This window comes from Ictidomys tridecemlineatus, chromosome 7, assembly GCF_052094955.1.
Source record: "Ictidomys tridecemlineatus isolate mIctTri1 chromosome 7, mIctTri1.hap1, whole genome shotgun sequence".
Taxonomy (NCBI): domain Eukaryota; kingdom Metazoa; phylum Chordata; class Mammalia; order Rodentia; family Sciuridae; genus Ictidomys; species Ictidomys tridecemlineatus.
The window spans coordinates 180,783,835-180,795,456 of NC_135483.1; the positions used below are offsets into that span (position 1 = coordinate 180,783,835).

General features: G+C 44.8%; 1 protein-coding gene across 1 annotated transcript in view; it reads left to right on the forward strand.

Moving 5' to 3' along the window:
• Positions 1–7,380, forward strand: part of Cyp27a1 (cytochrome P450 family 27 subfamily A member 1) — a 37,782-nt gene extending 30,402 nt beyond the window's left edge. Inside the window, exons 2-9 of the mRNA XM_005330480.5 lie at positions 1,999–2,189; positions 4,702–4,901; positions 5,029–5,226; positions 5,376–5,548; positions 6,107–6,273; positions 6,472–6,550; positions 6,636–6,848; positions 7,003–7,380. Coding sequence (XP_005330537.1) covers positions 1,999–2,189; positions 4,702–4,901; positions 5,029–5,226; positions 5,376–5,548; positions 6,107–6,273; positions 6,472–6,550; positions 6,636–6,848; positions 7,003–7,122 — 1,341 coding nt within the window. The 3' untranslated portion in view covers positions 7,123–7,380. The remainder of the gene's footprint in view (positions 1–1,998; positions 2,190–4,701; positions 4,902–5,028; positions 5,227–5,375; positions 5,549–6,106; positions 6,274–6,471; positions 6,551–6,635; positions 6,849–7,002) is intronic.
• Positions 7,381–11,622: the final 4,242 nt, after the last annotated feature.

Here is an 11,622-nt window from a genome sequence, read left to right on the forward strand (position 1 = left end):
CTCCTTCTTCCATTCTACTAGATTTCCTTTTGCTCATCATTTTTTTATTTGTTCTAATTAGTTATACGTGACAGTAGAATGCACATCATACATAAATGGAGAATAACTTTTCATTCTTCTGGTTGAACATGATGTAGAGTTACACATATATGCACGTAGCATAATGTCTGATTCATTCTACTCTCCTTTCTCACCCCAAATCCCCTTCCCTCCCTTCACTCCCCTCTGCCTAATCCCAAGTACCTCTATTCTTCCCTAAGTCCCCCATTCTTATTGTGTATTAGCATCCACATATCAGAGAAAACATTCAGCCTTTGATTCTTTGGGATTGGCTTAGCATGATATTCTCCAGTTCCATTTACTGACAAATGCCATAATTTCTTTCTTCTTTAAGGCTGAGTAATATTCTTAAATGGAAATATTAAGACAAATAAAACAAAACTCCGTTTATTGGAAAATAAATATGGCTAGGGTCTACTTATAGATCTAAGAAGTTTATATGTGAGTTCAGAGGTTCAACAAGGTTTTCCTGCTTTCTGAAATTATCTGATCAATGCTGGGTGTATTGCTGTTTCAGAAAACATTGTTTTGTTTTCTTTTAGGTTAAAACAAATTTGACAGATAATATATTCTCATAGGTAATGAGAATATATTATCTATCAAATAATATATTCTCAAAACAATATAACATGATGTACACTGAGAATATTCTTTGCACTCCACCCCCATCTTCCTGTAGGTAGTCCTTCAGTTGTCTCAACTGTCTTCTTGGGAATGGGCAGAATCAGCCTTTATTAGTTCAGGATGGATTCTGAGCAAGTGGGTGATATATCAAGAGTAATTATGGTCCTAGGACCACGCAACATAAACAATATTGGCCAATAGTGAAAGCCAGTAAAGACTGGCATTTTTCTCACTATAATTTGGGTGACGTTTCCTTCTATAATCTGAATGATAGATCTCTACAACTTCAGTGTCTCTTTATAGAAGCCCTTAGGCCTTATTTCTGTACTGCAACAGACTCTGATTCTCTTAAAAACAAACAACCCCCCCTACACACACACACACACAAAAAACCCAACCAAACAAAAAGCCAAATCAAAACAAAAAAAGTCTTTAGTAGCGATTATGAAAGAGGAAGTACTTGGCAAACCCCTGTGTTTCTTTTTCTCTCAGTCTGTGGCTATGACTTAGTAAATTTTTGTTTCAGATTTGTGGATTCTGTTTGTTTCACCACCACTCCAAATAGCAAAATGTGCTTCTTCTGTCTCATTCTCAGCAACTATAAGTACATTGTGGCAATGTCAGTTTCATAGATGTGATGAGTATTAGTTACCAAGTGCTTTAGAAATTCTGGATAGTTTTTTGGTTTTGTTTTGTGCTTGGGATCAAACCCAGGGCTTTGTGTACTCTGGGCAAGTGCTCTATCACTGAGCTACATCCCCAGTCCTTAAGACCTGAAGGTAAAATATTTGGGAGTTATGTAATACAAACAATAAATGTTTTTGTTTAAAAAATACACACTTACATAGTTTACTTCATGCCTTTCTCATCCAGTTTCTTGTTTTTCTTGGAATTTCTCATCTTGTAACGTTCCTTTTTTCTTGTCGATTGCACCAGACATTTTTATTCGTCTCAGAGCTACAAGCTGCAGTAGATTTAAATGCTAAGAAGGAACCATAGGCTTTCTACCTCACTCACTAAAGGGGTCAGTTTTCCTAAAATGCTGCGTCCCAAATATCTACACTTCAACATCCCCCTTTCTCACATATTTTCATTACTTCAAGGTTCTTATTCCTCCAGTTCCACCAGATACACCTTGCTCTCAATGTCCTTGCTCCTTGTGTGGCCATTTTCTCCAGAATTATGCCCCCAGAACCACCAGCCCTCTGCCTGCCTCTTACACACTCCACTCACTAGTGCGCCATGCCCCATCTCCTGCCCCAGAAACCCTGCCTAGTCGGACCTCGTTTATTCAGTGTTGGTTGACTCCCACAGGTGATGAACAAGGCCAAGTATGGTCCGCTATGGATATCCAGCCTTGGGTCTCAGACCTTGGTGAACCTGGCCAGCGCGCCACTCATAGAGCAAGTGATGCGGCAGGAGGGCAAGTACCCCTTAAGGGACCACATGGAGCTGTGGAAGGAGCACCGGGACCATCAGGGCCTGACGTATGGGCCCTTCACCACGTGAGCTGGGGCCTGAAGGGACCAGGTCAAAAGAGAGTGGACACAGGGCAGCCAATGGGGGGAAGGGCAGAGTGGCATCTCTGCATCCTCTGAACCTGATACTCAGTATGGAGCAGTTGTTGGGATGGGCTGAAGCCCACCCAGGGCCATTCATGGGCTTTTACTTTAATACATTGTGTGACTTTAGACAAGTGAATCTGAGAATGATATTGACTCAGCTGCCAGTCAAAGTAGATAAATGGGGCTCATTGGTGATAAGCCATTCCCAGTGCCACAGGTTGTAACTGGGAATATTACAGCCTTCTTTTTGCTATAGTATGTTAACAGAATTTCAAAAACAGTGGATGGTTTTCCCCATTTATAATCAACTTGACAACCATGTTTTAGTTGCTTCTCAAGGAATGAAAGTTGATCCCGGTATAGATGATCACACTGCTACAATGGTATATTTGTGACATGGCAGACACCAGGCTGGTCTCTTGACATCCATTGTTTCTTTTTATGTTCACAACAAACCCATGAGTGGGTTGTAATTTTAGATGAAAAAACCGAGGCCCGGAGAGGTTTTACATCACATGCCAGAGGGTGACACTAGTAACCATGGTGGAATAAGATCTTTCTGGTTCTGGAATTCAATAACTTACAACTTTGGAAAGAAAATAAACTAGGTAGCAGGGTCATCTCACCTATCCCTGATGGTCACACAATCACTGTCCCATTGAGTGTTATTCTTTTTCCTGATTCCTTCATAGGCGGACAGTTTCAGAACTAAAACAGCCATTCCTGGGCCCTTTATTCCAAGTTCTGGGATCCAAGCAGCAGATGTCTGGTCTTTAAAAAGACCTCTTTAACTTGACATCTGATCCAGAGTCAGATTTGGATCCCAGGTTTTCATCATTCCAGGCTACCTCTGATTCAGTTGAGCATCAAGTGATCTAAGTACACTTTTTTCCTCTGAAGCCAATTTGCTAAATATATTTAGCAAAATACTCACCTGTATGTGCTTAAGAGCTGTTTTGCTAACCTATGATACTTGATGTTTGTTTTGTTTGAGCATATACATTTTTTAAATCTCTTTTTATGAAGCATTTTCTCTCAATAAGTGGCTTAACAATTACAGAAATGCTCTCATTTAAATTCTGAAAATCTGATTTCTGCTATGGAGAGAATTTTACTCTTGTAAGAGCACTTACAACCTTAAATTCCAACAAATGGGTTTTTTTGGTTTTATTACTTTTTTAGCAATATTTCTATTTATATATTAATGTATTGATTAATTAATTATTTTATTTATTTTTGCCATACTGGAGATTTAACCCAGGGGTGCTCTACCACTGAGCTACATACCCAGCCCTTTTATTTTGATAAAGAGTCTTGCTAAGTTGCTGAGTATCTCATTAATTTGCTCAGTTTGGCCTCGAATTTACAATCCTTCTGTCTCAGCCTCTCAAGTCACTGGGATCACAGGTGTGCACCACCTGGTTTTTCTTTTATCGTTTTCTAGCTTTTTCCCAACACAGTAAAGAAAGCTCCTGGGAAAGAGGGTTAAGGTTCACTTAAATAATTTTTTAAATAAAAAATGTGTTTTATTCCTTAACACTTACTGTAAAAAATTGTATAACAAAATACTAAGTCTCCTCCTCACTCCCATCCCATCTTTCTAAGCTATCAGTAGTGACAATTTGGTGTGTTTTCTGTACTTGGAAGTATGTAGATATACATAGGGATATGTAAGGATCTCCTCTCTTGCTCTTAAAGTTGGACCATATTGCATTTATTGCTCTGAAATAGCTTTGGAAAAAAATGGGACTCTCACCCAGCTTGCTTGGGAAAAGTAACAGGTTTGGGCTAGCTGAGGATGAGACAGCCCTGAAAATGAAGCTTCCATGCAGAAAGCACGTTCCCACCCATCTGAGCATCCCTGCTAATCAGAGTGGGGGCCTGACCATCTACTGAATAACTGTGGCTCAAGGGCTGTCCTCCTGTCCTCTTGACACACTGAGCCAAGCAAAGCATACAGGTCCAGAATCTGAGCATCCTAGAAACATTGCTCCAATTTTATTCCTCAGAATGGGACATCTGCAGCTCCCCCTCATTTCAAATATAGTAGATTCAGGAAAAAGACACTCGTGGGCAATATTCATTACGCATTCACCACATGCTGGGAACTGACCTAAACACTTTAATGATCTGCCCAACCCCGCTACGATGACAGGCATTATTATCATCATCCCCAGTTCATAGATGGGAAAGCTGGGGCACTCTGGAGTTGAGTCACCTGCCTAAGGTAATCCTCAGATCTGTGATTTGGTCCTAGAAGTTTGGTTATAGATGTCCACCTTATCCACATAAACTGTGCAGTAGTGATTCTGTCATTGAAAGCTTGGTGACTGTGTAATTCTAAATTCCAGGAGCCAGATTTCCCTCAATTCTGTGGAGGCCTTGGGTGGGAAGAGAGCATTTAACCAGATCCCTGTCAGGGTTACACCTGAGCTGACTCTGTGTCCCGCAGGCAAGGAGAGCATTGGTACCAGCTGCGCCAGGCTCTGAACCAGCGGATGCTGAAGCCAGCAGAGGCCGCACTCTACACAGATTCTTTAAATGAGGTGATAAGTGACTTTATGGCTCGATTGGACCAGGTGAGAGCTGACAGTGCCTCAGGGGACCAGGTGCCTGACATGGCTCACCTCTTCTACCACTTTGCCTTGGAAGGTACCCTTGCTGGGACATGGGGCTCAGAGTGGGAAGCGGGCAAGGGAAGGCTGTGCTCCTCCTCTTCATTTCCCTGGGTTTTGTGTCTCCTGGCTCTGGGTCCTCTAATGGCTTCTGTTCTTCCCAGCTATTTGCTACGTCCTGTTTGAGAAAAGGGTGGGCTGTCTGGAGCCCTCTATCCCCAAGGACACTGCGACCTTCATCAGCTCTGTGGGGCTCATGTTCCAGAATTCAGTCTATTCAACCTTCCTCCCCAAGTGGACCCGTCCCCTGCTGCCCTTCTGGAGGCGATACCTGGCTGGCTGGGACACCATCTTCTCCTTTGGTGAGGACTCCCAGACTGGGGCCAGGGAAGAAAGTTGGTTGGCTCTCAGGACTGTGCATCTCCAAGTCTCTCCCAGGACTATCTCCCTCATGCCACCAACCATTGGAAAGGTTTGACCCATCCTCTGTTGTTCTCCATTGTCCCTGCAGGGAAGAAGTTGATTGATCAGAAAGTCAAGGAAGTGGAGGCCCAGCTACAGGCTAGGGGGCCAGATGGGGTCCAGGTATCTGGCTACCTGCACTTCCTGCTGACCGGTGGACTGCTCAGTCCTCAGAACGCTCTAGGCAGCCTGCCTGAGCTGCTCCTCGCTGGAGTGGACACGGTGCGTGAGCCGGGCTGACAAGGAGACCCAGGACTCCCAGCTCCCATCTGAACAAATCCCCCACTACCCTCTGCCTGATGCTGACCTTGATCCCTCATGTAGCTGCTCTTTCTATAACATGGCTGCGACTGTGAAAGGAAAAGAGTCATTTAGCCCGGCTGAGGCAAAAGGGCTGGTCCTTTTGTAAGAGGGATCCCATCACCTCTGGGGGCTCTTTGCTCTCTGATAGCTTGGAAGGGTCATCACACACCTATTCCAACTCTCTTTTACTGCTTGTCCATGGGCACCTTTGTCTCTAGCAGATTCCTTTTGAGCCCCTTTGTCACATGGGGCTTCTCCTTGCTACAGTCACCTGTAAGGTGCAATTCTTCATTGTATCAGTCCTTATTCCACTCACATTTAGCATCAAGGTGATGAACCCTCATCTGTTTTCCTGCCATGTTTGTGGCAAATTAACTTTCACATTTTGCATGCTCGCACTGTGTAGACCCTCGCCTCGCCTCGCTGGGTACTTCTCTAGAAATCCCCTTTCACTTTATCTCCCATTCTACCCCCTAGACATCCAACACGCTGACGTGGACTCTGTACCACCTTTCAAAGAACCCAGAGATCCAAGCGGCCTTGCACAAGGAAGTGGTGGGTGTGGTGCCCACTGGGCAGGTGCCCCAGCACAAAGACTTTGCTCGCATGCCCCTGCTCAAAGCTGTGATTAAGGAAACCTTGCGGTAGGATGTGATTCCCACAAGCTCAAGGTCTTTGTGTGTGGGAAAGCGTGAGAGACAGGAATGGGAAGTGGAGGCTGCTGGTGGGCCAGGGCCAGGAACAGGGGTGAGATGGGAAGAGGGGCTAAGGCACCAAAAGGCGAGGAAGGAGTGGCCACTCTGTCCCTCCTTGGCAGACCCCCGGCATTCTGTTCCTTGCAGCCTCTACCCTGTGGTCCCCACAAACTCCCGGATCGTGGATCAGGAAATTGAAGTTGATGGCTTCCTCTTCCCCAAGAATGTGAGTGGGCCCAGAGTGCCCAAGTAGCCAGGAGTGCCCAGAGCCCTTTGATGAGGGAGTCACACTGTCCATTCCTCCCTCGTAGACCCAGTTTGTGTTCTGCCACTATGTGGTGTCTCGGGACCCCAGCTCCTTCTCTGAGCCTGAGAGCTTCCAGCCTTACCGCTGGCTGAGGAAGAGGGAGCCTGCCATTCGTGGAAACCAACACCCATTTGGCTCTGTGCCATTTGGCTATGGGGTCCGGGCCTGCCTGGGCCGCAGGATTGCCGAGCTGGAGATGCAGCTGCTGCTGGCGAGGGTGAGCTGGGACAACTGGGAGCTCGCGTGGGCCAGGGAAGGGTGAAGGAGTCTGAGGGGGAGGAGAGGCAGGGAGGTTCGGAGTCAGCGTCTGCAGAGGGGGGCAGTGGATAGAGGTCAAGGCTCCAGTCCTACCTGTGCTCTTTCTCTGTCAGCTGATGCAGCACTATGAGGTGGTCCTGGCTCCTGAGACTGGGGAGGTGAAGCCTGTGTCCCGCATTGTCCTGGTTCCTAGTCAGAAGGTGGGCCTGCGTTTCCTGCAGAGACAGTGCTGAGCTGGGCACCTGCCTTTCTGGGGCTGGTCCCAGAGGCCTTGTGTCTGGCATAGTAGCCCTCGCACACTGCCAGGTCTTAGATGAGGAGGAAAGGAAGGGGACTGTCCGACTCAACAGGCTGGAAGAACTCAGCACCTTCCCACAGAACCCGGAGCTTTTGACACATCTGTATCATTGTGAGCAACCCTCTCTCAGATGAAAGGCCATCTCTTACTGCATTGCTATTCTTGGTACAATATAAACTAAAAGGACTTCTAATTCTTTGGAGTCTGTTTTTCTTTTGGACCACTCAGCATCCGAACCCTTTTCTGTTTGGGGAACACCCTTTCTGTACTTAGGAATCATGATGGGAGGCCTTGCTGCCCGCTCCTTGGAGAGAGAGACCCTTGTGCGCTTCCCCAGACCTCACAGAGAGGCCTTGGCTTCACATAGTTAGGGCTGCAGCAGGGTGGCAGCAGCGGAATGATTCCAGGTGCCTTAGAGAGCAGCGCTTCTATGGTCCTGCTCCCACTGCAGATAATAGAAGCCACCAGCTGGGTGTGGTGGTGCACACCTGCGGTCCCAGCACTCAGGAGGCTGAGGCAGGAGGATGCTTGAGCCAAGGAGTTTAAGACCAACATGGGCCACAGAGTGAGACCCTGTCTCAAAAAAAAAAAAAAAAAAAAAAAAAAAAAGAAGAAGAAGAAGAAGAACCCCCACACACACCCATTTTTAAGGAAAATTCTGAGAGAGAGCCAACAGAATGCCACACAATTTGTTAGAGGAGCTCTGGGCTGGGCTGCAGTGGCCTCTAATAGATATGGAACTGCTCGAGGAGCTGAAAGTCACAATCCAGAGGATGATAGGCAAGAAACTGTTGCTACAACTGTGCATCGCCTTAGTTGTCCCCAAGCACAACCACCTTATCATAGACCGTCATGCCTCTCAGTACTCAAAGAACCAATACTGAATTGTTTGCCTCCTGACCGCCCCTGAGAGCAGGAAAAGAACATTATTCGGCCTCATTTTTCACCTTTCAAATCCCTTAAGTACAACTGCCTAGAACCTCAGCTGCAAGGGAGGCTGGGGATTGTAGTTTTTAGATTTGTAGCCTCTGTAGTAAGAACAGGGGTTGGTATCCAGATCAAGAACACCACCCCAGCCCCAGCCCCAGCCCCAGCGGTACATTCTTCTGAGTCAGAAAACATAAGAAACTTGATTTTCTTACACTTCTGGGGATAAAACTGTTTTATTGTATTTTAATTTTTCTAGTACTGGAGATTGAATCCAGGAGTGCTCTACCACTGAGCTACATCCTCAGTCCTTTTTATTTTGAGACAGAGTCTCACTATGTTGCTGAGGCTGGCCTTGAACTTGTGATCCTCCTGTTTCAGTCTCCCACTGGTCACTGTGTGGGCCACTGTGCCTGGCTTGGAACCCATTTTAAAAATTCAGTCATTGCCTTGATTCAAATCCTTCAGTGGCTCCCCTCAGTCATCAAACCAAATAAAAAATTCTTCCTATGACTTATAAGACGCATCATGCCCGGGCACTGTCCACCCCCACTGAGGACACCCTTGCCCTAGCTGAGCTTGACTTCTTGCATCTTCCAGAGCACATTATGCTCTTTACTGGCTCACAACTTTGTACTTACTGTCCCCTCGCTTGGCAAAACACACTCTTCACCAATTGTGTCCTCCTAGGGCATGTACTTAATGTCCCCTCTCTTGGCACAGTCGCCTCTTCATCAATGTCATGTTGCCCAAGGGAATTTGCTCTTCCTTGGATCAAATGTCCTGGCTACTGCAGAACCCTCCTTGACCCCTCTAGGTGATTCCCGTGCCCTCCTCCGTACAGAACCGCGCACCCAACATGTCCGCCTCGCTGTAGACCCGACTGTCTTCCTGGCCAGCTGTGAACTCCCTGAAGGGCACAAATCACCTCCTTTCAGTTTGGATCCAGTCTAACTGTCCAGAATCTAAGAGGTGTTAAATAAGGTTGGTTGACCCTGGTGCCAGTAATCTCAGCAGCTTGAGAGGCAGAGAGAGGAGGCTCACAAGTTCCAGGCCAGCCTCAGCAATTTGGCAAGGCCCTAAGCAATTTCATGTTGCCAAATCCTGCCTCAATATGAAACATAAAAAGGGCCAGGGATGTGGCTCAGTGGTTTAAGTGCCCCAGTACAAAAATAAATAAATAAATAATATTTGTTAAATGAGAAGAGACTGGAATAGGAGGAAGAAGGAGAGGAGGAGGGAGGAACACAGCGCTTTTCACATTGAGTAGAGGAAGCTAGGGGAGATTGGGAGGGACTTCTGATCACAAGGACATGGCCCTTGACTTTACTGGGGCAGTGGGTTCACCTGTGAGGGCTCTTTATAAATTCAGAGGATGGAGTCTTGGATCAAAGGGTGCTAGGATCTCTGTTTCAAAGTCAACCAGAGGAGACTTCTGCCTTCCCCAGTGTGTTGCTCCTTGAAACCAGCAGGGCCCAGCTGCTGAAGCCACGTGAACTCCCCAACTCCTGGCGCCCGGTGGGAGACACATGTGTGATGTGAACTGGGATTGGGGTTTTGTAACAACTGTGCAAGAGCATTTCTGTACTCATGATCTCCAACTTACTAATGATCTCATGATCTCATAATTTGACTAATCTCACATCAAAATCCACGAAGGTCCCGCCATTACAGAACACAATATGAAGATTCCTCAAAAAATTAAAAAGAGCTACCGTATGATCTAGCAATTTCAGGATATATACTTGAGATATAGTCAAAGGAAATGAAGCCAGCATATTGAAGTGACATTTGCACTCCCATGTTGCTGCTTTGTTCACAGTAGCAGAGAGACAGTGCTGACCTAAATGTCTACCAGTGGAAGAATGGATAAGGAAAATGTAGTGTAGATACACAATGGAATACTATTCAGCCTTTAAAAAGAAGTATAACCTGTTATTTGCAACAACATGGATGAACCTGGAGAATATTATGTTTCATGAAATAAGCAAGCCACAGAAAGAAGTTCTTATTATATGTGGTATCAGAAAAAAGTCAAACTCATAGGAAACAGGGAATAAAATTGTGGTTATCAGGGATAGGGGCAAGGGCAAGGGATTAGGGAGATGTATGTCAAAGGACACAAAATCTCAGGAGGAGTAAGTTCAGGAGATCTATTCTACATTATGGAGACTAGAGTTAATAGCAATATAGTGTATACCTGGGAATGAATGAGGAATTAGACTTTGAGTGTTCTTACCACACACAAAGCATGATAAGGGATAGGGTGTGGCTCAGTAGTAGGGTGCTTGCTTAGTATGCCAAAGGCCCTGTTCAATATCCAGCACGACAAAATCATCATCATCCTGTGCAAGAGCACAGATGTGAAGTGGTGCTTCCACAGAATGAATATCTTGGTTTAGCCATTCCACAATATGTATAACTATCAAAAAGTATTTTACACTATAAATATATATAATTTTCATTTGCCAGTTAAAAATATTTTATAAAGAAATCAAATCCAACCAGGTACAGTGTGCACATCTGTAATCCCAGCAGTTCAGGAGGCTGAGGCATAGGGATCATGAGTTCAAAGCCAACCACAGCAACTTAGTGAGACCCTAAGCAACTTAACTCTAAATTAAAAAAAATATATAAAAAGGGCTGTGGGTGTGGCTCAGTGGTAAATCTCCAGTTCAAACCCTGTATACAGTTCAATAATATTACTAAAAAAAAAAAAAGAAAAGAAAACAAATCCATATCTACAAAAACCCATAAAGACTGTATATGCATGAATGAATATTTGTATGTGTGTGTAAATATATATATATATGTGTGTGTGTGTGTGTGTGTGTGTGTGTGTGTCCATAAACAGAATATTATTCAGCCACACAAAAGAAATACTGATTCTTGCTATGTTATGATTCAATCTTGAAAATATATTAAGTGGAAGAAGCCAGACACAGAAGACCACATATTGTATGATTGCATGCATTATGGAATATCCAGCAGAGGAAACAGAATAGATTAGTAGTTTTCAGGTGCTGGGAGGAGGGGAGGGAAATAGGGAGTGGCTGTCAATGGATATAAGGTTTCTTTGGGAAGTGATGAATGTTATGGAATTACATAGTAGGAGTGGTTGCACAACCTTGTGAATATAGTAATACTATTGGAGTATATACTCTGAAAGGGTGAATTCTACAGTATGTGAATTATACCTCAAAAAAAACCTCTGAAGATCATCTTGGTTAAGATTATTGCAGAATTAGCTTCCAAGACAGGTATGGTGGCACATATCTGAAATTCCATCTACTCAGGAGGCTAAGAAAGGAGAATTGCAAGTTGGAAGCCAATCTCAGCAACTTGGGGAGATCCTGTCTAAAAAGAAAAATAAGCAAATAAATAAAAATAAAAAGGACTGAGAATGTAGCTTAGTGGTAAAGCACTCCTGGGTTCAATCTCTAGTACCCACCCCCCTGCAAAAAAAGCTTTCCATGTAATCAATACTGTTGAGGATCAAGTACCATAG